Consider the following 25,685-nt stretch of genomic DNA (forward strand, 5'->3'; position numbering starts at 1 on the left):
ATATAAATTGTAAAATTTAATTTAATAATATAAATAGTAGATATAAATAAAATTATTACTATTTAAATTTAGGGATTTTTTTGAATGATTTTTTATTTAGGGGTAAAGGGTGAGAAATAAAAATTTAAAGAAAAAATAAAAAGTTTTGAAAATTGAGGGAGGAAAATTTTGGAAGGAAAATAGATTTGGGGTAGAAGAAGGTAGAATGGAAAGGGAATAAAATTTTTAGAGAAAAATAAAAAGATTTAGGAATTTTAAGTTAAAATAGTATTCAGTTTATTTAAATTATTCAAATTATTTAAATTCAAAAATTAAACTCAAAATTTAAAAAATTAAATTTATTTAACTCAAAATTTTTTTAAAAAAAATCTAATTTTTTCGAGTAAAAAATCGAATCCGAACTCCCTCTCCAAAATACTAATCAATTAAATAAATTTAAGAGTTTCTGCTATAATCAACATTTTGCTTACGTGTATATACATTTGTGTTGTTTCCCTTCTAAGTCAAATCCATCAAAAGTCAGCTTATATTCATGATTTGATTTTTAAAATTAAGTTTATACCTATAACCAAACCAATCCCTTAATCATTTTAATATATGAGTTATCATTTTCATCTTAATTTATCTAAAAAGATAAAAATTAGCTATAGAAATGCAACACATCACATTTTTATTGGACATTTACTATCATAATGAGATCAAAAAAAGGTTTCTACATTAAAGTGAAAAAACAAGTCTAACTCAAACCAAATTGCTTTGCTCAAAAAAAATTAAACCAAATTCTGATAAAATCGCGTAGGCCTCACGTTGCAAGAAAATATATGAACAATTGAAAAGAGTATTGTAAGTGTACCAATATTTTATACTACTGTAAGAGGCACCAGCTAAGTAGCTGATAAAATTTACAAATTATTGAAAAAGAATTACAAAAAAAAAAAAAAAAGAATTACAAGCTCACTGGGTAAATGGGGACAAAAAATAATGAGGTTCCTCATTTGTTTCACTTCTGAATTATATCAAATGTAAGAATATCCCATCAATTAGAAGCTCTTTAATGCCTTTATACCAGTGAAAAAAGAATGGTAAGTATAGCCAACCTTAATTCATATATTTTCGACAATTAGGAGCTTTACATAGGCAAGGAACTTTAAGCTCATCGTGCTCGTCCGGATCGAACAAATAATCATATCTGTCAAACAAATCATATATATTGTAATGAATGACTACAAGGATACCAACTAGGATGAATAAACACGGATGGAAATGGAAATAGTGAGAAAAAAGGAATCTAGAGATCTTACGTTAGCTCATCACCAGCAGAGACATCGGTCTTAGCAATAAGAACTATCCGGCTCTCTTCATCGCCAACACTCATGATCCTTGCATAGCAATTAGGCGTGCACTGCAAAATGGGTGGTATTTTCAGATTTCAAAAAGGAATTCATGATGCTAAACAATCAACACTAGCACTACTCAAGTAATTACAGGGGCATCCTTTTTTTTTTTTTTATAAATGGGAGGGGGCATCAACCCGATTATAAGCCCGTACCGAATGATTGATTAAGCGTGCAATATTCCCCTTATTGGTGGCATCAATCACTACTTCCTCGCTGATTTTGAACAGCTGCATTACATTTTGAATAATCAAGAATCAGTATTTAACACCATAAGGTCAGCAACAATGAAAATGGACCTAACCAGAGAGTGTTTCAAGCCTGACTAATTACAGAATTAAGGAGGCACCAAGTCAAGTAAATACGGTAAACAGAAAAACCTCAAATGATTAACATATAGGGACATTTAACTTAACCAACACGCAACCATTGGCATGGAATCTTTTTCCGAGAATTCTAGAGGCTTATCCAAACTACAGAAAGTACATCAAGAAGGTCAAACTAATCGGTCAAGTGGGATCAGAGATAGATAGATGGTCAAATCTAAACCCTTTTAATACCAGATGCAGCACATTCATAAATTAAGGACGGGGATTATAAGAATCTTACATAGCAATCTTTTCCTTCAGAACGGTACTGTGCCTCCCTAAGATCTGCAACACTACGCCTAACCTGCTCACCACAATACTCAACAACCTGGAATACACATGTTGACTATCAACACACCAAACATAATAATGCTTTACTTGAGGAAATACAACTTAAAACCACATTGATGTTAATGCTATGAAAATGGACAAAAATAGGTATTGCAGGACAAAGTAATTACCATTTCTCCTTCCTGAATGTTTCTACGTGCAAAAAGGCCCCATCCATGAATACCAGATTTGCCAAAACAAACTCGGTGGTTCTCAGTCCTCTAAAGACACGTAGAAAGATTGAATTAGAAAACTACATCAAACTAAGAAATAACAAATGGGACATAATCAAGGATCATAGCTTACCTGCAACTGGTACAGTCGATCCTTGAATGACGAGAAAACAGTAGAATCATCTACTTCCTGTTACAAGACAATTGTATTATGAACTCATTGACTAATCCAAAAGAACCAGAAGGCAAAATTAATTGATAGCGATTCTCTAATTAAAAAGTTAATGTTCAAAAGATAAGATATCTACTACAACAAAGAGAAGAATGGTACTTTATATGTGCTTAATGCTCTTAATGCATCTATATGATGATGACTTGGCCCACTCGGACTGTGGAATATTGGCTCAGTTTCAGCTCCCTGGCAAATAACAAGAATAGTATAAGCAAAGATAAAACCAACACAAATAATTGCATCATGCTAGCAGTTTACAACATACAAAGTTAGTGGCACCAGCAGACAGCTTTAACTTCAATAGAAAGTAGGGGTGAGAGTTCAATTGAATCAAGTCAAATCAAATGAAAAATTTTCAAGTTGATCAAGTTGACGAATCCTATTTTATCATCCTAACTCGATTTGAATTTTTTTTGAATCGAGTTGAGTAAAATAAAATTAGAGCCAAATCAAATCGAGTTAAATTAAAAAATTAAATTTGAAACTCTTATTTCAGTATAATTAATTCCATGTTGGAACACATAAATTTGAAAACATATATTTGAAACTTTTTCAAAGCAAAATAATAACAAAATAAGAGACTTTAGTATGATAAACTTATCATTAATTAACTTATTTAGGTCTCCAAAATTATTATTTTAGAAATTTTTAAAATTTTTTAACTTGCTTTTATATATTCTTTAGAATTTTTTAAAAATTATTATAATTTTCTTTTAAATATAAATTTTGGAATTTTTATAATTATTTTGTAATTTTTGTTGAGAGAAAGACCAATTTACTCATTTTCAAAATTGACAAAGACCAAAAAAGTATTTACACCAATCTATTATTGGAATTATTCAAGCTATTCCAATTATAAAATTCAACTCGATTTGAACTTGGAATTCAAATTACTTATTCGAGTCAACTTGAAAAACTCGATTAAAATAACTCAAAATTTGAATTTTTTTTCAATTTTTTCAAATCGAATAGAGCTTTGCTCACCACTAATAAAAAGTGCATGCTTAATTGGAAAATAAATAATCACATAAAATCAATGACTTCACTTTTGTCAAGCAGAATATGAAAAGGTTTCAGGAAGTATATAAATATATGCAGAGAAAATTGGAAAATGTTACTGATATAAAATAAAAAAAAAATGACAGTAAATCACAAGAATCCTGGAAACCTACCTTAAATTTTGACCTTGCAAAAACGCGGCATCTAGCAGCAGAGCATGCATCAAAGTCATTGGTATCCAGAGCTGGGGATTCAGGGAGCTCAGCATTCTTGGATGAAATTAGCCTCGAACCTCTAGGACAATCGTTTACATTCTGAAGAACATTTCTGGCAGCAAAAACCCCTGAAGGAGTATGCATGACAACAACTGCATCTGGATTGGGGCTCCTGCAACAAAGACCAAAATATGAGGATACCATCAAAAAATATGGGTGACACATATATAAGCATAACCTAAAGTATCTTCTATCTTCTTTATTAAGAAGATATGTACAATAGCAAATGAAAAAAGAAAAGGGACAATATCAAACCTGTGATCAGTGCAGTACACGAACTTTTTCGTCATTTGCATCCCATTCTTCTCAGAGCAGTGTAGCTGTAAATTAATAAGAAAGACTCAAATATGAGTTAACCATGAAGGAACATGTTTTGTGAAGTTCAGTCATGAGCATTTCAGCAGCAATTGGAGTTCATACAAACACTCTTCAACTGAGAAATCTGGGATCACCATTTGCCTTTAAGATAAACATAAAAGGATTAAACACTTACTTCCATGATGTACCCTGCTCTTGATGCACACATCACATGAAAATAAGTCGAACACTTGCAACATTGAGTGCAGGAACCATGAGTTTGCTTACAAATCACGCAACTCTGTCATCCACACAATTAAAACATACTTAGATGAAATCTATTGAAACAATGTGATGAAACCATAAATAACTGCAAAACAAACTGCAGAAAACGATGATATTTCAGGTCCTCACATTTAGCAAAAAAATATCTTAAAACAGAATTCATGAAACATGATGGTTTACAAAGATAATTTGATTAGGAAGGCACCTTCAAGAAAGAAGTGGGTGGAATTCTGAGGACTCCAACAGCAGGTTCCATCTTCTCATGATCCAAGAAACCAACTTCAGGCCGAAACCAGGCACATGTGACATGAACCCATAGTGACTCCACATCAGTTGGCTTCAAAGCACCCCCTAGAAAATCATATTTACATATTTTAAGAACAAACTTTAAAAGAAATTATTAAACTCAACAAAGAGCTATTAAAGTGACAAAAGTAAATCACAAAAATGACTTGATGCAAGAAGTCAAATGAGTTAACAACTGAAGTGCCATCCATATTCGCAACTAAGTAAATGTCCAGATATATTCTAATGCAGATATCCATGCCCCTGCCACCTATTCTTTCACGGATATATTCTGTAAAGATCTTCACAATCTACATAACTACACATGTAGGATGATGAATCTTAACAAAGGAAAGCAAAAACTAATTTTACATAACATGCCTTTCACAGGGCAAAGGCAACACTCCCTCTCAATATCAGGTGTTTCGCAAGCCCTACAAACCCAAGATGTCAAATCTTGAACATTACTTGCCCCATAGCATTCTTGATGAACAGCTATTTGACACCTGAAAAAGAAAATTCTCTTTCCATAAGTCTGGGAGCCATAAAATGATATGCAAGTCAATATCAAGAACTGGTGCGTGATTAAAATACCTGTTGCAGATTATAATTTTGTTATAATCCCAGTCTTCGACCCATCTACATACAGCACATCTTTCTGTTGTCCACTTTGCATCAACAGGCTCATATTTTTCTGAAAAAGATGGTTAATTAAGTTTCACACTTTTGAAAGTGATTAACTTCTCCAACTAAGGACAAAAAGAGGATTAAAAAGGAACTTGAAGAAAAATGTTCCTTAAGAAACGGGATTTACCTTGCAAAAAACCAATTAGCTTCTGCTTATCTAGCTTTAGAGTATGAACACCATGGGCATTGTAATCAACAATCTGCACACATATACCAAATGTAGATAATGCATGTTAGCATAGATTATAGGAATGAATAATAACAAAAAGAGTGAAGAATTCAAGAATGGCCATGAATGAGAACCATTCAGCAGGAAAAAAAAGCAAAATGACAAAAAGAAATAAACCTTGTTTCGTTGGGGCAAAATCAAAGAAGGTTTTAAAGCAACATAAATAAATGAATAAACAAAGCTTCCAAAATAAAAAACACCAGAACAGACCCATTTTTCCAGAGTTGTCATTGTGTCCTTGACTTTCACACTATACTTCCATTTTTTTGCTCTACAGCCTGTATGCCGCTCCCATTCACTTAGTGTATACTTTTTTGACCCGCATGCACCGCACTCACATACAACTCTAGAACATGAAGGAAAAGTTCACATTAGAACAAATGGTAGATGGAAGTACAATAGCTTACAACCTACTTTAACGCACTCCAAATAATTCAAAGATTTTCAGGACTTACAAATGAAGATTTGGAATATATGATCCTTCCATGCCATTGCAGACTACAGTCAACTTGTCAGGAGGAACACTTTCCCAACTTTTTTCTCTAGATCTGTTTCAGTTTTTCATCACATTATTAGGTAGAAACGAAATAGAGGGTTCCTTTAATGCACATACGTAAAATTCGAAGGAAAGACACATTGGACCAACATACTTGATTTTTGGCTCTCTTTTTGCTAAGCATGATTCTAACTTGGACTTCGCTTTACATTCGGGGCAGTAATAATCAATGTTCTCCATATCCTTCAAACAATGACCAAGGCAGTTCTAATAACTTCAAGCACAAAGTAACATAAGAGAGAAACATAAACATAAAAAGGGGCAAGTTGGGCATGATAAGCAAACCTTGAAAACTTTACTGCTAATGTTGTCACATTCAGCATGAACCCACACATTACATCCATCACAACATACCTAATCCACAGGGTTAAACCAATCTTAAAATACACAAATGTTTTATCAAAGAAAATACTCAAACTAGTTACAGCAGCTGCAAATAATCTTACCCAATTGCCACCATCTGAATGGTGCCAAATCTTCTTGCATATGCCACAATACTGCTTTGATTTCCGCAGCTGCAAAGAAATGTAAACATTTTAAGAACTAAAGGTGTATTGAAGCTCAAATTCGAACACAACATCATCAAAAGCAAGAGTCTTTTCATTAACCTTATAACAATGTTTGCACAAAAGCTCAGCAGATTTCTTCATTTTCTTCATAGTTTTTAATGGAACAACCGAGCCACAGCTGTCACAAGGTCTTGCATCCTGCACAAATCAACATGCATTCTTACAAGTGAGCTACTTTGCTAGCCTATAAACCAAAATGGGAGAAACCAGAGAGCTTAAACCAAAATTTATAGAAAAAGAAAAATATATATCCAACTGAACTAATCCATAGTAGAACTATAACACGTCTCATGTCACTTAGATCATTGAAATTATCAGATACCCTATAAAACCATTGGTGCTGTGAAGCTCAACTCATAAATACAAGAAAACTTGTTCTGAAGGAACTTGCCTGGTTGTGGGTGTATAAACAATCCAGATCCTGACTTGAACAACTGGGTTGAGTATCTGTGTATCCCATTTGTTGGGTCTTATGTTCCGAGTCTAGGAAACCATTTTCTGCCAAAACTGCCTCCTCCAGAGCCATCTGAAAATCACTTTGCTTCCACTTGAACAACTGGGTCTGCCCCTGATATCTGAACTAGGAAAAAGTCAAGAGCTTTAGAAACACCTTGTTACCATTTAGTAAAGTCAGCCAAGAACAGTCATCTACAGAGTACACACCTATCCATAAATTCTGCAAATGGGAATATCATTCCTTGTTTCACCCAGGCATAATCCTGCTTGCAGTTCTGAAAAAAATGAGTATACTAGCATACACTAAACAACAAGAACAACATAAGAGATGAGATTACCCTCTGAGTTCCATTCTTTGAGTACCCAAAAAACATAACGCAAATAGCACCAGGAACACAACAACTTAGGACCGATTCAGGAGCTTGCAATATAGGATCAATGACAATAGCTGGCCAAGTTGGGTATCTCTTCCCACATTTAGCCCAAACTAAATCACCCAAAGCAAAATCCTCCGGCTTATACACATCTTTCCTTTTCCCACCTCTCTCTTTTTTCAACCTCTCTATACCCTTAAAACTATTATAAGGCACAGTCTCTTCAGTTTCTAGCAATGTCGAAGAAGAAGAATCCAAATAACTTCCGTATTCATAACTATTATTAATTCCTACACAACTCATTCCTCGTTCCTCTCTTCTTTTACTAATTAGATACAAATCCGAGCTTCCATATCCATACTTATCTTTCAGATATCTCGACCCATCAAACTCATCATCCTCCAAGCTCGAATCCGCATAATCGACTCTTAGTTTTCTACTTTTCCATGAATCAAGAACAGCGTCGTTAAATCTAGAAGGAAGCGTTTGAGTTCTTCCTCTAGATGATTTCAACAACGGAGGCTTAAAATTCCTCTTGGAACTCTTCTTATTTTGTTTCGCTTTATTCAGATTCATCGAATTCGACTCGAATTCAACAGCCCAGTACGACTCCTCACTACTCCAATAACCTGAACCGCTACTGAAATCATCGAACTCGCCGTATGAATAATATCCGTTCGATTTCAATCTCTTCGGATTACCCTCGTAATCGTAAAATATCTCTTCTTCCCCACAATCATCGTAGCCCTGTCTTTCCATCTTACACCGTTTCATACTCCGCATTTCAAGATTCCCCGTCCGTTTGATTATCATCTTCCTGCCCCCCTTCTCTGTACCCAGACCCTGATTTTCACATCGAGACAAAGCCCCCAGCTAGATTTAAAACGCAATCACTTACCCTAAATTCAAAAACAATTATCGCACACAATCGCACCTGAATCCAATATTGAAAACCCTAAAAATACGATCCATACAATGAAGATATGAAATTCGCACGTTCTTCCCTTGAATCTTGAATGAAACACTGAGAAGAAAATTCGAATTTTAGAATTAAAAAAATTAAACAAAAAAGGCAAAGGGTTAATTAACGTGAATTGTTGCTGTTGCTTTTATATATGAATGGAATAGGGAAAGGTATTGTAATTTGTGTGGGTTCAGTGACTTGAAAACTATAGGGAGAGAGATGAGAAGAGGTTGTTTATAGATTTAAAGAAAGTAATTAATGGGGTTTTAAATTATAATTAAAGGCTTAAGTGGGCCAATTAGGGTAATATAATATTGGTTTAAAGTGTGGGCCTTGGCGGGGTGGCGCCAACAGCGACGTATTTGCCTCCAAATAATGGGGAAAAAGTATGGAGGGAAGATTGGAAAAAGGAGCGAAATTTTTGGCTCCTGCATAGCGCGAAACCAAATTAAAAGGTGCGGGGATTGGGTTTTTTATTTTGTATTTTGAAATTTTTTACAAGGTTTGGGTTGAATTTAAACCTGTTTATCGGCCAATTTACCTTACAAATTCGAAGGTTGGTCTAAAATTTAATAAAATTTAAGTAAGAATATTAAATTTAAAAAATAGGTTTGTATAAAAATATTAGGACGTTTTTAAATTTATGATAGTTTATATAATGTTATTTTTATATATTGTGAAATTTAGAATATATTAAAGAATAAACATAGTATATAATAATACTTTAATATAGACATTTAAAGTAACGTTAAGATGATTACATAAAAAATTAATAAATAAAAAATTGTATAAATTTATTAAATATTAAAATAATATAATATAAATATTTTTTAATAAAACTAATATGGACAGGCTTAAAATGAATTTGGGTTAATCTTTTATAAATATAGACAGGTTTGGGCAAAATTTTAAACTCATATTTTGGGTCGATCGAGATTGAACAAGTATAAAGCATGTTAATATCATATTTAGGCCCGGCCCGACACAATCCATGAACACCTCTAATTGAATTCAAAAATATTTTAGTGTTAAGACTCCTTTGAATGTCCAGTTACTTCCACATTTACTCTTGATTTTGGTGCAATCGCACCACATATAACTGTTTGGATGACAACAAATTTGGCTAGCGAAAGATCTTCCTAACTGGTGAGGAAGTTTTGGACTGGTGTGTCAAACACCAATAAACAAAAAGAAACTACTGTGGGTAATATTTTTACCACTTTATCTTTCATATGAGTGTGATAATTAGACTTTTGGGTATCCAAATAAGTAAATTACAAATGTTATTATTATATAATAATTAAATAAATTTTATTCTTTTATATATTGACGTAGTAAATATATAAATTTATCATAAATTATATGTTTATTGTCATAGTTATTTTAATATTTTTATAAATATATTTTAAAATAAATATATAAATAAAAGTTAATTATAAATAAGTAGTTATATGAACTATGTAATTGTTTATTAATAAAAATTGTTTTAACATAATATAATTATTTATTTTACATATATAATTTAATTTAATGTAATGTAATGTATTTAATAGTCATTTTTCATTATCATCTCACCACTAGAGCTGTGCTTGAATCCAAACACACACCCCACTGTTGTTTCTAATCTCACTGCCACAATAACTAATCTCACTGCTACCACTGTTTTTAACATCACCAGAGGTAAACGCACCGCCCATCCAAACTAAACAGCTTAGTTAGCCTTCAATGGGAATGGAGCAATAGGGCGGGCTTTTGCCCGTATCCACCCTGACTTGTGTATTTTTAACATAGATGTTTGAATCAGGTTGTATTAATATTTTGAATTAATCGGAATGAAAATCGATCAGAGTATTGGTGCAGAGAAATATGTAACATTCAAAGTTATTGCAATTAGATAAGAATATCAATCTAGAGAAAGGCATTGAACCGGTTGACTTGAGAATTGCAAAAAAAAATTTTGAACTAAATTTTTTTATAAATTTTTTAATGATTTATTTAATTGAAATGGATAGATTGATTAGACTAGCAAACCAGTGGCCTAATCTGCTCGACCATCGATCCAATTATAAAAACATTGATTAGACAAAGCTACTTAAGAATTGATACGAACCGATTGAACCAGGCTAAAAAACAGTTAAACCGGCTGAATTGGATTGTTGGTTCTTTTATCAAAATTTTAACAATTTATTTATTCGAATTAAATAAATTGATTAGATTAACGAACTGGTGACATGACACTAGACTAGATTTAGAAACCTTGCTTTCAACCTAATTTGATCTGAATTTAACTCAAAATTAAACATTAATCTATTTGTTTCAAATTTGATTTGAGAAGTTAACAATATTTCACAGTTTTTATATTTTTATCAAGATAGAATAATAAAATTCAAGTATAATTATTGTAGAGCAACTATTAATATAAATTTTATTGTTATACATTTTAAACTAATATTATACATAAAAGATATTTTAAAAATTATCCCAAGGTGGGTTTTTCCTAAATTTGATCCCGACCCACCACAATTTGACACCCATCTTGTTTAAGGTCTTTTGTTTTTTTGCCACCCCTAGTTATGTTTGTAAGTTGAGGTATTAGGATCTTCATAATTATGGTGCAACTTTCATCATGCATAAATATCATGTGAGAGCTTTGTTTAGATTTATCATGGTCTAAGTTCAAATGTATTCTAGTTTTCAATTAACTTTGTTTATCCTGGTTCTAATTAACCGAATATATATTTTTTAAGATTTATATTTATAATTGTAATTGTATTACTTGTTATATGTGTTTGAGATTTTACTCAAAAGGATTAGCATAAATTTATTTCAATCTTCCAATTAAAAATGCAAAGTCTGTTGTTTTGGCACGTTTCTTAGGAGTTTTTCCTAAGGTTTTTCAGTGTCTTTTCTTTATTTTTTCAATTCGGTCTACCGATTTCTGGGATTTGTCTTGGTTTCTTTGCTGTTTTGAAGGGAGTCATGGAAAAAGGGCTGGAGGAGTTGCATTTAGAGGATGAGGAGGAGGATGCCTTCTCTTTTTCGGCTGGGGAAGAAGCACAGAATCCATCGATTGGCTTTTGTTTAGTTGGTTGTTTTCTCACTGCCAGTGTGGTCAACTTCCAAGCCACGAGAAATACTTTAGCTAACCTTAGGCATCCATTAAAGGGAGTTCAAATTTCAGATTTGGGGGATAATCGCTATTTGTTCAAATTTTTTAATGAAGTTGATATTCACCGAGTAATTACAGGTGCCCTTTGGACGTTCAACAATCATCTTCTGATCTTCCAAAGGCTTTAATAGAACGAAGATCCAATGGCTATACCTCTGGTGTTGTCAGATTGGTAGGTGCAGGTGCATGACTTGCCCTCAGGTTTTCACAAAGAATTTATGGCGATGCAAATTGGTAATTTCCTAGGTAAATTCCTAGAGTGTGATAAGAAGAATTTATCAAATGGTTACCGGAATTTTATGCGTATTCAGGTTCAAATCGATGTTAGAAAGCCCTTGAAAAAAAAATCATGTTGGCTGGTTTGGCTTTTACTTATGCAAATTTTAAATATGAGAAATTAACCTTGTTCTGTTTTTTGTGTGGATGTCTTGGTCATAAAGACCGTTTTTGTCCTAAAAGATTACAATGGAGGCTAGAGGAGGTCGAATTGGGTTGGGATTTGTCTCTGAAGGCGCAGACGAAGAGGGCGGTTACGGCTAGCAGCATTTGGCTAATGGAAAAGGGTGATAATTCTTTTGGAAAAAAAAGAGAGCAAAAATTAGGGCCAATTTTAAGGAATAATAATGGGAGTGGATCATAGGCAGATTTTAATTCAAATCTTAGCATAAATTTAGAAGGTTCCAAATCCCCTAATTTATTGAATCAAAGACATGATTCTCGACAATCCTTGGGCAAAGAGGTGGCAGTTGGAATAAGTCAACAACTTGAACCTCGCCAAGTTGGAAAAGGCCCAATTTCGGTGAGAAATGATGTGGTTCGGGTTAATGGGCCGGATATGATGATGATGGATTGTGAATTGTAGAAAGAGGCAATTTCTATCAAAGAGGGTTAGAAACGACAGAGTTTTGAGGGAGGGGTTTCTAATGTTTCCAAAATCCAGGATTCATTAGAGATTAGTGGTGGGCAATCAGCTCATTTTGAAATTGTATCGACAGCTACTGGTGGGCATGTCGTTCGAAAGCCATGAAAATCTTATGTTGGAACGTTCGTGGATTGGGGAGTTCGCGAGCAGTTCATCGTCTTCAACATATGCTGAAATTTTATTGTCCCCAAATCATCTTCTTGATGGAGACTAAATTGTCTGCTAATCGAATGAAAGTTGTTAGATGATGCTGTGGTTTTCTTAATGGTGTGGATGTACCTGCAGAAGGAACTCGAGGGGGATTAAACATCGGATGGAATGGAGGTTGTTTTATCACTTTGACAAGCTTCTCCATAAACCATATGGATGTGGAAATTTAAAAAGAGGAAGATGGGTAGAAATGAAGGTTTACGGGATTTTATGGGGCCCCGGATGTAAGAGATAAAGCAAGAACTTGGGAGTTCCTTCAAACATTGGGGAGGAGTAATTCTTTGCCATGGCTAGTTGGAGGGGATTTCAATGATATTCTCTTCTCTAATGAAAAAAATGGGGGGTTTAAGGGAAGAGGCTCGTATGGAGGTTTTTAGAAGAACACTAGAATCTTGTGAGTTGGTGGACATTAGCTATTCTGGACCATGGTTCACTTGGGAAAGGGGGTAGCTTTTGGAAAATAATGTTCGAGAAAGAATTGATAGGGGTGTTGCGAATGACACATGGTTACAGCTATTTCCATCTTACTCTCTAAGACATCTCCCTCATTCATTCTCGGACCATTGTCCTTTACTTATTGAGACGGTTGTTGGAGAAACGAGAAAAAGAGTTAATCGATTTCGGTTTGAATCATGATGGGTGCTTGAAGATTCTTGCGAGGAGGAGATTAAGAATCTTTAGGAGAATAGTTCAGGTTCTTACCTGAATCGCATTCTATCACTTGCCAAGGGACTGAGGCAATGGGCTGCCCGAATTACAGTTAAAAATGGGTACAAAGTCAAAAGATTAACAAGGAAATTTGCGGTCATGAATGATACTGAGAGGACTGATGATTTGTTGGCTGAACTTCTCAACGTTAAGCTATATTTAAACATGGAGATGGACAAAGAGGAGTGGTATTGGGAGCAGCGTGCCAGAGCAAACTGGTTGCGAATGGGTGATAAGAATACTTCTTTCTTTCACAAATTTGCTTCTCAGAGAAAACGAATGAATCGTATTTGTGGCCTATGAAGGAATGATGGTTCGTTAGCCACAGAAGGGGATGAGATTGAGACTATTACCCGAAATTATTTTATTGATCTTTTTGTCTCGTGGAACAGGGAATTTAGATCCCATCTTATCTAGGGTTCCTTATTGTATTACTAACAGCATAAATCAACGATTGTTAGCTCCTTACACTGAGGAGGAGATTGTTGAAGCTTTAAAAGGTATGAACCCCACAAAGGCTTCAGGTCAGGATAGTTTTCCGGCAATTTTCTATCAAAGGTTTTGGTCTATTATTGGAAAAGATACCAGTAGGTTCTATCTGGAAGTTTTGAATGAGGGCAAGTCCTTGGAAGAAATTAACGGTACTCAAGTGGTTTTGATCTCAAAAGTGTCAAATCCTTTCAATATGAAGAATTTTTGGCCAATCAGTCTGTGTACGGTAATTTATAAAATTATTCCCAAAACAGTTGCAAATCATCTACAAAAAGTGTTGAATGAGTGTATTAACGATTCTCAATATGCTTTTGTTCCGGGTAGACTTATAACAGATAATCTATTATTGGCATATGAGGTTCTTCATTACTTAAAGAATAAAATAACAGGGAAAATGGGTTATATGGCTCTTAAATTAGACATGAGTAAGGCGTATGATCGTATGGAATAGCCTTTTATAAAAGGTATGATGTCGAAATTAGGATTTGATGAGTCTTTTATTGAGTTCATAATTTATTATATTAGCTCAGTTCAATATGCAGTGTTGATCAAAGGGAAGAAGGGCCAAAATTTAAACCAACAAGAGGCCTGCGTCAGGTCCATCCTTTAAGTCCTTATTTATTTTTATTTTGTGAGGAAGAACTATCTACACTGATGAGACTGGCGAACTAGGAAAAGGAGAATTATAGGGGCTAAGATATGTAGATTGGCTCCTCCAATTACACATCTCATGTTTGCGGATGACTGCATACTTTTATGCGAGGTTTCTGAAAAAGGAATTTATGTAATAAAAGACATTTTGATTGAGTATGAAGCATGCTCTGGCCAGTGTGTTAATTTCAACAAATATATAACTTCTTTCAGCTCGAATGTTAATGATCATGATAAAAGTTTGGCTTTACAAACTCTTAATGTTCGTTGTTTGACGGAGGTGGAGAGGTATTTGAAGTTTCCGAGTTTTGTTGGACGGAAAAAGAAAAGGGCTTTTCAAACATTGAAAGATAGATTGAGGCAAAAGATTGATAGCTGGAGCACGTTACACCTCTATCAGGGGGAAATGAGGTATTCATCAATTCTATTTTACAGGCCATTCCTACTTATTCTATGTCTTATTTTCTTTTACCAAAAACTATGTGTGTGGAACTAGAAAACATTTTTAGTAGATTTTGGTGGAGGAAAATTCATGGGAAAAGGGGAATTTACTGGTACAATTGGAAGTCGCTATGTAGCTCTAAGGAGGAAGGTAGTTTGGGATTTCGTAATTTAAGTTCGTTCAATATAGCGTTATTGGCCAAACAGGGTTAGCGTTTAATACGTTCTCCTAATACGTTACTAGCGCATATGTTGAAAGCCAAATACTTCAAGGATTCTGAGTTCTTAAACGCTAGGATAGGAAATTCACCTTCTTTTACCTGGCAGAGCCTTTGGGCTGCAAAAGGGCTTCTGATGAAAGGAATAGGGTGGAGGATCGGCGATAGTCATCGCATATCGATCTAGGGTGATGCATGGGTACCTGGAAGTCTTGAGCCTTTGGGCTGCAAAAGGGCTTCTGATGAAAGGAATAGGGTGGAGGATCGGCGATAGTCATCGCATATCGATCTGGGGTGATGCATGGGTACCTGGAAGTCTTGATTACAAAGTTTAAAATCCAAATGTTAATTCGAGTCTACTCGAAGTTACAGATTTAATTTATGAGAGTATAAGGAAATGGAAATCGGAGCTAATTTACAATACCTTCTTGGAAAGGGATGCGAAACGAATCCTATGTATTCCTCTATCAATGAACTAGCAAGCAGATTATATAATCTAGAGAGGGGAGCCGACTGGGGAATATTCGGTCCGTAGTGGTCACAGGTTACTCTTATAGGAGGGACAAAACCATACGCAACAAAATTTCAACCATTACTACAAAAGAATGTGGTGCCTAGATTTACTTCCCAAATTAAAAATTACAAACTGGAGGATTTTCAATAATTATTTGCCTACTTTCAGTAATTTACATTACAGATGCCTTATGGGATCTGCATTGTGTCGTAGGTGTCAAAATGGTGTGGAGGTGAGGGAGCATGTCTTCAGGGACTGCCCTATAGCAAAAAGAAACATGCTCAAGTTTAGGTTTCTCCTGGAACAGTCAAGAGGAAAATTCAGATTTCAATGCGTGGTTAATCAATTTTTTTGAAGTGTATTCTTTGAATAAGTGTAAGGTGTTTGCTTGTGCGTTGTGGGCACTTTGGATTTCTCGAAATAAGTTTATTGATGAAGGGAAAGTTAAGACAAGATCTCAAATGGCTGATTTTGTGAGAAACTATATCAAGGAATTTGAGGGGTTGCGTACCTGCTCACCGATTAATCGGTTTCCTTTGAGTAGATAGACTGCTCTAGTAGATCCGTGGCTCAAGATCAATTTTGACACAGCTTTCAAAAAGGAATTGAAAGTGTCATGTTCGGGTTTAGTTGTTAGAAATGCAAGGTCAGAAGTGATTTGCTCCAAAATGGTGTTTCACGAGAAAATACCATCGACTTTTGCTACTGAAGCGATGGCGTATATTCAGGCGATTCATCTTGGCCTACGTCTAGGACTGCTGAAAGTTGAAATCGAAGGGGACTCTCGAATAGTGATTAGGAAACTGCAAAAGGAGGTTGAAGACATATAAAAAATCGGTGCTTTTATACGAGATGCAAACTTTTTGAGTTTTGGTTTTGAATCTTGTGATTTCAGATTTGTTTCCAAAGAGGCGAACAAAGTGGCTCATCTCATTGCAAAAGAGGGTTTACAGAAGGGTAAAACTACTTATCTGCAGGTTGCTGTCATTGCCGAAGCGGAAGAAGTCTTGATGGAATATCAACAATCATGGAGCCTCTGAGGAGTTGAATCGCCGGAAGAGCTAAGGAAAGAGTGCTGTATAAGTTGAGGAGTCTGTGGAGAAATGATACGTTGCTGCTGCTTTTTCTTTAGAACTGTCTTTCTTTAATGTTTGATTTTATGAGTAGACTTTTCCAGGCTGGGTTTTGTTGTTTTTAAGGGTCGAGTAATGTGATTAACAACTGGAGGTTAGACGCTTCTAGAGTCCCCCGCCTTTACCTTGTTGGATCTTGTTTTTTTTTCTTTTCTTTTCTGGTTGGGTCTAGAACTTGTTGGCCCGTTTTATTTTGTTTTTCTCTGGTTTGATGTTAGGTTTTTTCTTTTAATTGAATAAAAGATCCCACATTTGATTCAATATATATATGTTGGATGCTATTGCTAGTCTTAAACATAAGTATAAAGAATTATTTTATATTAAATAAACTCATTAATTATAATTTATATCTATAATATATATAAGCATGAGTTGAAAAAAACAACAAGAAGAATATCCTTCATTTCGTTATATTAATTTGCCAACTAAATTGATGCTATGTGTAAATGTTGAGGGTTAAAGTTGTTATTATACCTATTTTAAAATTTACCAAATTATCTTTCCTTTGCCAACAACTTCTTAGTTCATGGTAAGAGTGATAAGCTATGGGCATCAGAGGTTGGTTCAACCCCATTCCTCTCCCTAAATTAAACAAATTTTAAAAAAAATTTGGTGAAATAAAAAATTAAACAATTAGATGACCATTTTATAAATTTTCATAATTGAATGGTGTAAAAAGTGCTAATAATAAAGTCAGATCGATATAGTTTACTCCAAAACAATTTTAAATTCAACCTTAAGCATGACTCACACAAAAAACTCATATTATTATTTAAAGATAATAAAATGATAAAAATATAAAATAGACCAAAATACTCATATAAGTTCTGATATTTTTTTACGCTACCCATAACCTCTTCTCAACGCATAAATGTGAGTATATTGCATCTTATCGTACTCGAACTCATATCTTACTACATTGACAATAATATATATGTCAATCGAGTAAAAAGTCAATCTACAATTTTTATTTTTATTTTTACACATTTCATTATCTGCACTCATATCAATGTCTTATATCTTATTTAAGGACTTAAAAATTAAAATTTTGTCCGCCCTATATCCTAATTTCACTCTCTTTTTTGTCAAATATTATTAAAAAACAATTATTGTGTATGAGATTTCATTTTAAGAAAAAAGTAGAGCAAAAAGTCACGCAACTTGACCTGTCAAGCAATCCAAGTTTATTTTTGTCTATTTTGTCTCTTATCCACTCGACATGCATTTTATTTTTGTTCTCTTTTGTTTTCTTATTAGAGAGACATATTTAAATTTAAATATATATATATAATTATATATATTAAAAGATAAATAAAACCAATGAATTGTGCATTAATTTAATTTATTAATTAAATTAACATATTAATTTTATTTCTTCCTTAAATTATATCAATTTATTATAAAGTTTTTTAAAATAAACATAGGGTTTAATTTTTAATATCAATGTAAATGATTTATTGTGTTAAACAATTCAAAATAAAATTTGGAAAAAAAATACAGGTTTAAAAAATAGGTTTGGATAAAAAAATAAGATTTTTTTAAAAACGGGTCAGGCTTCGGGTAAAGTTTTTTGGTCTTGGGCGGGCCCGAATTTGTAAAAAAGAAATTGTTGTTTTGCTGTTGTTTACTCACTGTTTTACTGTGATTTCACTATTATGTTGTTACTATTTTGTTGTTATTGTTTGAATATTATATAACTATTATTTTATTATTAATTTTACTACTATTTTTAGAGATATTTGCTTGTTAAGTTGCACATATATTAGTGTTATTTAAGTATAAAGATTTTTTAATTTATTTTCAATTTGTTGGGAAATATTTATTTTAATGTTTTTAGTGTTTTTTATGTATTATAATTTTTATTTTTTATATAAGAAATAAAATAAAAAAATTAATACAAGTTGACCTTGGGTTTAGCATTTATAGTCCAGGCCGGGCTTAGACAAAAATTTAGATTAGTTTTTCGGGCTAGATCTAGTGAGGCTTAGAATTTTGTTAAGGCCCGATCCATGAACAAGTCTAGAAAGTAGGGACTTTCCCGAAATGGGAAAAATATGTTTTAGTCCCTTAAAATCTATAAAATCTATGCTAATACATGATAAAATTATAGTTTGTCTGTCGAAAGATAAAATTTTGGTTTAATCATTCTACAACTATAAAGATATATTTCAATACAACGGTGAAATTGCATTTTAACTTAGATAAAAATATACAACTTAATCTCAACCACCCTAAATTGTTTTTTGATTTCATTCCTACACACGATGAAACTCGAACTTAAAATCATCAAAGGTTTTGAGACATCAACCCTATCATTAAATCAATATCTCGTTAGCATTACTATATTGTTTATTAATTATATTACAATCAAACAAATCTCAATCTAAATTTATGTGAAAAATCTATGCCTAATATGAATATAAACCCTAAACCCTAAACCCTAAACCCTATCATTAATTGCCTAATATGAATATAAATTTTAAACAACAAAATAGTAAAAATTCATGGTATAATAGTATTAAGAAATAAATGAGGTATTAATAGGTATAATGACTAATTTGGCGTTCCAATTTTACAAAAAAGTCATTTTAATCTTTTATTTAATTTTTCGTCTTTTTTAGTCATTAAATTTACGTTTTTATATCAAATCACCTAAAATAGATGAAATTTTTAATATTTTTTAACTTTACTGGTATGACATACGCATAGATTTCCATGTGGATGACACATCAACATTTAATTAATTTTTAAAAATTTAAAAAATTAACAAAAAATATAAAAAATATTTAAAAATTAAAAGTCATTAAAATTGTTAAAAAAATATCAAAATATAAAAAAATATTTTTTAATATTTATAAATTTTAAAAATTAATTAAATATTGACATGCCATCCATATGATAATCTATATGCATGTCACGCCAGTAAATTAACAAATCTTAATTTTTTCATTCATTTTAGAATGATTTGACAAAAAATATAAATTTAAAAACTAAAAAACCAAAAAATTAAACAAATTGTAACATCTCGAATTAGGGCCTAGTCGGAATAGTAGTTTCGAGACCACAAATCCAAAATAGAAATAAATATTTTATGATTATTACGAGGTCTATGATATGATTCCATGCTTGTTTGAAAAATTCATCAAGAAATTTTATGAGTAAAGTGTCTAATTTGACTTTAGGTACTAAATTGAATAAGTGGCAAAATATGTGTTTCTAGAAGCTTTTAGTATGAAATAGGTTTGGATTATTATTTAGAGGTCCTTAAATAGCAATTTTTCCAATTTCTATTTTTATGGACTAAAATGGGCATGCATGGATAAAATTTGAAAGTGTAGTGAAAAGTACATTTTGGTCATTTGGTTAATAAATTAATAAAAAGGGAAAAATCAAGCCAAATTTGCTCATCTTCTCCATGCCATAGCCAAAATTCTCAAGCTCTCCATAGCTAGGGTTTTTCAACTTTTCAAGCTTGATTGTAAGTGCCCTTAGCCCCTTTTTTACGTTCTTTGCATTTTTAAAGTCCTTGAAGCATGATCTATCCATTTCTAGCCATATTTTGAGCTAGGGTTTATGTATGAAAATTTTCCCATGCGTGACATGTTTGTATTTTGATGTTTTATGGAAGAATATGAAAGTTTGATGTGTGTTTAACATCTTTTACTAAGTAATTTTTGATAGAAATGCATGGAAAAGTCTTGTTTGTAAAAAGGTATAAAAATGAGTAGTAAAATGTGAAATAAAGGAAAATGTGAGCTGATATGAGCATGGAATAGGTTCAGCTAGGCTTGGGTAACCGAGGAACTGAACACATTTCATTTTATAAGCCTAGGGACTAATTTGTAAATATGTGAAAGTTTAGGGGCAAAACTATAATTGTTCCTAAATATAGTTTTTGGACTGATTTAAATAATGTGATGATTGAATGAGCTGAATTTTCTATTATAGATAAAGAAAAACGGAGTCCGGACCTAGACCGGAGAAAGAATAATATTTTGGACTAAATCAAATTAATTGTTCATATTTTGTACCGAGGTAAGTTCATGTGTAAATAATGCAATGATATATCATGTTTTAATATTTTATTAATGTATGAGCCTCTATGATTAATTATTATGACAAGTGCATGGGTGATGTTATAGATTACGAGTATGATATTGTGAACGAGTTCGACAAAGATGAGACATCGAGAAAATCCCGTTTGACCATTAGGAATAGTTTAGGATACATGTGACAAGTCACTAGGAACTATGTGATTATAAGCTCGTGAGATTATGTGTATATGTAACTATGTGAATTCGGGTGCTGGTCTTGTACGTTCTACCGGTGGCTGGGTAGCCTGGCATGTGTTGTGGGTACCTATCAGCTTGTGAGAGCAGCCCGTGTAGTTATGACCTGACTGTCAGTTTGTGTGAGCAGGCCCGTGATTAGCTCGAGAGCGAGCAATGTGTGATATGTGATATGAGGTAGCAAGTGGCTACGTATAAGACACTATGTGCAAGCTTTCCGTGTATCCGATAGTATTACAATTGTTCAACGGGTAAATGAGTGAATTTTGTGACAAGTAAATCAATGATGAGGAAATGTGACAATGCGTTACAAGTTGGTACAGGTATGTATGAAAAACTTATATGAATGAGCTCAGTATGTGATGAACTTGTGGTGAGATCGGAATTGTGTAAGTTAAGCCTATGAATTTATGATAACATATAAGTAAACTATGTTATGTCATTGGTATTTATTTATATGATTGTTATAGGCCAATTTTGGGCCCATTCACATTAAACCCCATAAGCCCATTTACATTACAATACCCGGAGCCCAATAAGATAAACCCAATTACCCATTTACCCCTTTTAACTACCCAAACCCGAATGGCCCATTTACACCCAAATCCCTTGACCCATTTACAACTATTACCCCTAACCCTAAGCTAGCCCAACCAAAACCATAGTCCCTAAATTTGCCTGACTCAGCCACTTGCCTCTCCCCAATCTCCCATGTTGTCTGCCACCAGCACCATCACACACTCCCACCGCACCTGCAAAGACAGAGGAAGTAAGCAAGCACGCAACAATAGTAAAAAATAATAGAAAAAGAACTTGTAAAGGCTATAAAAGCCGAAATGAGATCAATGTACAGGGGGGCTGTTTTGAGAAATAAAAATATCAGATCTTTGAAATAAAAGCCAAACAATGTGTTAGTAAACAAAAAAAAACAAAGCAGTCCAAAGAAAAAGAGTAAAAAACGCCAAAACAGTAGCCGAAACCTTAAGGTGATTTTCCTTTTTTTTAATCGGTTTCTTTTACTCCTTTCTCGTTTACTTAATCACATATACATATATATATACATATATTATTAAGCAAAAAATTTTTTTTACCTTTTCCGGCCACCGTCCACGGTGGCCGGAAGTGGCCGGCGGCGGCGGCCGGCGATGGTCCGGCATCAGACCGGTGACTGGTCCATGGCCGGAAGTCCTCCTCCCTCTCCCTTCTCTTTTCCTTCTCTCCTTTTTTTTTCTTTCTCTCCTCACCAAATGATTTTTTTGTTAATTTTGGCCTTTATATAGCCTCCCAAAACGACGTCGTTTTGGGGGTTGCCATTTAATCCCAAAACGACGTCGTATTGATGCGACCCGGTCCGACCCAACCCGACCCGCCTCAGGATCCGCGTGTTGTTGGAAAATAGGGAATTTGCGCGTACGGTCCTTCCGCGTTTTCAAGCTTTTGCAATCAAGTTTTTTTATTTTAAAATTTGCCCCATGAAGTTGTCGCGCTTTTCAATTTAGTCCCCACTGATATATTATGTTTTGATGGGAAGGAATATTTGCTATTTTAGTCCTCCCAGGTTATGCGCGTGTAGCATTTTGATCCTTTTTCTTTATTTCTCTTTAAAATTACCCCAAAACTTTGTTTTTGTTCAAAATTTAGTCCTTTTTTAGATTTTAGTTTATTTTCGTATTATCTTTGTTATTTTATTTTATTTTAAATATTATTCAATTATCGTTATTATTATATTAGTGTATATTTTATTTACATACGTATATGTATTTATATCTACATAGTATTTTTTAAATTATTTTATTTTAATATTATTATATTATGTTTAGTTTTTTTGAATTTCTATATTATTATTATTATTATTGTTACTTATTATTATTACTGTTATGTACATATTATTTATACTATACTTAATATTATTATTATTATCATTATTATTATTATTATTATATTTACTATTATTATTTATAAATATTAGTGTATATTTTATTTTAATATCATTATATTATGTTTACTTTTTTGAATTTCTATATTATTATTATTATTATTGTTACTTATTATTATTACTGTTATGTACATATTATTTATACTATACTTAATATTATTACTATTATTATTACATTTACTATTATTATTTATAAATATAGTGTATATTTTTATTATATATGTGTATATATACTCTTTATGTATGGTATTTTTTTAACATTATTATATTTACTATTATATTTATATATCTAATATATTATATTTTATTTTCCTTACCTCATTATTATGTCATACTTTCTTTTGTATTTTTATTATTATTGCTATTATTGTTATTATTATTATTATTTATATTTATATAATATTATTAATAGGTACTTTTAACATTATTGTTTCTAATATGTAAATGCTATGTAAATACTTTTAATACCATATTATGTATGTATTATTATTATATCTATTTTTATCCCTATTATATTGTTAATACTAGTATATACATTTTATTATACGAGTATATATATACTTTTATACATAGTATTATTTTCATATATCATTATATTTATTAATATACCTATTATTTTCACTGTCATCATTTATTATTTTATTTTAATATTATTATGTATATATTTTTCATATACGTCATGTACATACATTTTTCAATATTTATTATATATATATAATGTATATATTATATATATTTTAACATTACTAGTTATATATTTTTACTATCTTATTTATATACTTCAAACACTATATATAGTATATTTCTAACACTATTACTATATATATATTACGTACATACTCTCAATATCTTTATTATGTATATATTCATTGTTTTTATTTCACGTTCAATGCTATTATTACGTTTAATATATCGCATGCATTGTTATTGTTTTAATATTTTTGTCATATTTATTATTTGTTTCAATGTATTTCCAACTCGTTTATTTTTTGTCTCCCGCCCATTTTATATCATTCTGTTGTTCACTACTTTAAAGATTTTTATTCATGTTTTTACTAATTTCAATAAATAATGCAATGTTTCGCATTCTGGAACGTCGAAGAATTGTGCCCTAACTTACGGGGTTTCGTTTCTCTCGTTGGTTCTAAATAGCTAAATATCCTTTTGAGTTTTGAAATACACGGATTTCCAATATAAATTAAAAGACGACCTTGTGCTCGGGAATTCATGGTATTGTGTCCTAACTTACGGGATGTGATACTCCGATATCTCGAGATAAGAAAATCTTTAAACAAATCGATTTAAGCCAATTCAAGAATTTTAAAATCAGTATTAATAGAAAAGATCGTATTTCAAGTCCCTTCCCGATTTTTAATTTTCAACATTAAGACACTAACTAATCAATTCGGTACCAATTTTTGGGTGTGTCGAGGGTGTTAATCCTTCCTCGCACGTAACTGACTCCCGAACTCATTCTCTCAAGTTTCGTAGACCAAAGGCCCTGTTTTAGTAAACTAAAATTGATTTATTAAAACAAAGGTGATCCGATCACACCTAATAAAAGATCGGTGGCGACTCCCATTTTAATTTTCACTTTCAAACAAAGTCGATCCCCGTTTTCAAAAGAATAGTTTCGGCAGCTTGGCGACTTCACTGGGGACCTCGAGAGTCGAGCCTTAAATAGATTATTTTTTGTCTTTTGTCAAAAATCGAAAATCGGTTTTAAATTTACTGTATTGCATGTTGTCTATTATTTTCGTGACTCTCTTCATAATATACTTGCTTTAAGTGGTTTAATTCTTTGAGGGATCTTTGCATATCGCATCGCATTATTGGTCAATTTCACCCTCTTAAGTGGAAGTGAAAAACTACTTCTTCGTGAGGTCTTCACCTCCGTATAGGATAGTGGATCGCTTTCGGGATACATCCATACCTACGTCTTCGTGAGGTTTTCACCTCCGTATAGCCGTAGGGAAATGTATTCCCCTGAATCGAACTCGGTCTGTATGAACCGATAATGGGTGAGGATCGAGGAATCTGCTGATTCAGGTACCTTTACTTTAGAACCAAACTACATGTAATGAGCCATAGGAGCCTACCCTAGGTAGAACCACACTGAACCCTAGTGGTTACCTGATTAGGTGCTTATTTACTCCTTATTTGCTTTGAATTCTATTCTTTGTATATAATACTGACTTGTTGTATTTTGATTATTTTCGCATGACATTTCATCATAAAAGGGTGTTGATTTACGTTCAGTTACTAATTAGAAGAGTTTAGCATGGAAAAATGATTTCTTGATAGAGTGGAGGATAATGCGGCCGTCCGAGTGTGGTCTGAGAGAACGCAATAGGAAAAAGGAGATAGTTTGATCGAGGGATATGAATCAGAGTTATGGGATTTCACTCGCATCAGTGTGACTCAGAATGACTTGCAATAGTTAAAAGGATATATGGAATAGTTGGAATGGCGAAGCCAAACAACTCTTTTACTGTAACTAAGGTGACTTACCCTATTTGCTCGATGTAA

The 25,685-nt window shown here is 32.7% G+C and overlaps 1 protein-coding gene across 10 annotated transcripts; it reads right to left on the reverse strand.

The window, feature by feature from the left end:
* Window positions 1-844: 844 nt before the first annotated feature.
* Window positions 845-17,017, reverse strand: LOC107948176 (histone-lysine N-methyltransferase ATX3). Of its 10 annotated transcripts, none has more exons than XM_041082828.1 (28): window positions 16,489-17,017; window positions 16,310-16,389; window positions 15,709-16,058; window positions 15,387-15,601; window positions 8,444-8,533; window positions 7,474-8,352; window positions 7,343-7,398; window positions 7,071-7,254; window positions 6,719-6,817; window positions 6,557-6,625; window positions 6,396-6,464; window positions 6,205-6,293; window positions 6,010-6,102; window positions 5,765-5,900; window positions 5,453-5,525; window positions 5,233-5,332; window positions 5,020-5,144; window positions 4,559-4,704; window positions 4,265-4,369; window positions 4,027-4,091; window positions 3,670-3,883; window positions 2,597-2,683; window positions 2,399-2,455; window positions 2,224-2,313; window positions 2,004-2,090; window positions 1,550-1,624; window positions 1,302-1,402; window positions 845-1,189 (listed from the first exon to the last, which is right to left on the reverse strand). In XM_041082828.1, exons 6-28 carry the CDS (start codon window positions 8,320-8,322, stop codon window positions 1,099-1,101), a joined length of 3,060 nt encoding a protein of 1,019 aa, XP_040938762.1. In that variant the 5' UTR covers window positions 8,323-8,352; window positions 8,444-8,533; window positions 15,387-15,601; window positions 15,709-16,058; window positions 16,310-16,389; window positions 16,489-17,017; the 3' UTR covers window positions 845-1,098. The 10 variants fall into 10 exon arrangements, with proteins under 10 accessions (XP_040938762.1, XP_040938757.1, XP_040938761.1 ...); XM_041082823.1 differs by having other exon boundaries at window positions 15,377-15,601; XM_041082827.1 differs by having other exon boundaries at window positions 15,377-15,601; window positions 15,709-16,053; window positions 16,489-16,965.
* Window positions 17,018-25,685: the final 8,668 nt, after the last annotated feature.

Source organism: Gossypium hirsutum, chromosome A12, assembly GCF_007990345.1.
Source record: "Gossypium hirsutum isolate 1008001.06 chromosome A12, Gossypium_hirsutum_v2.1, whole genome shotgun sequence".
In the NCBI taxonomy this organism is placed as follows: domain Eukaryota; kingdom Viridiplantae; phylum Streptophyta; class Magnoliopsida; order Malvales; family Malvaceae; genus Gossypium; species Gossypium hirsutum.

Excerpts from the sequence above, each read along its gene's own strand:
- LOC107948176 (XM_041082828.1), bottom strand. The coding sequence starts at position 8,322 with ATGATAATCAAACGGACGGGGAATCTTGAAATGCGGAGTATGAAACGG. Across the intron at positions 7,399-7,473 it reads CAAAGAATGGAACTCAGAGG|GATTATGCCTGGGTGAAACA; the intron begins GTAATCTCATCT and ends AACTGCAAGCAG. Across the intron at positions 2,091-2,223 it reads ACATTCAGGAAGGAGAAATG|GTTGTTGAGTATTGTGGTGA; the intron begins GTAATTACTTTG and ends TGTGTATTCCAG.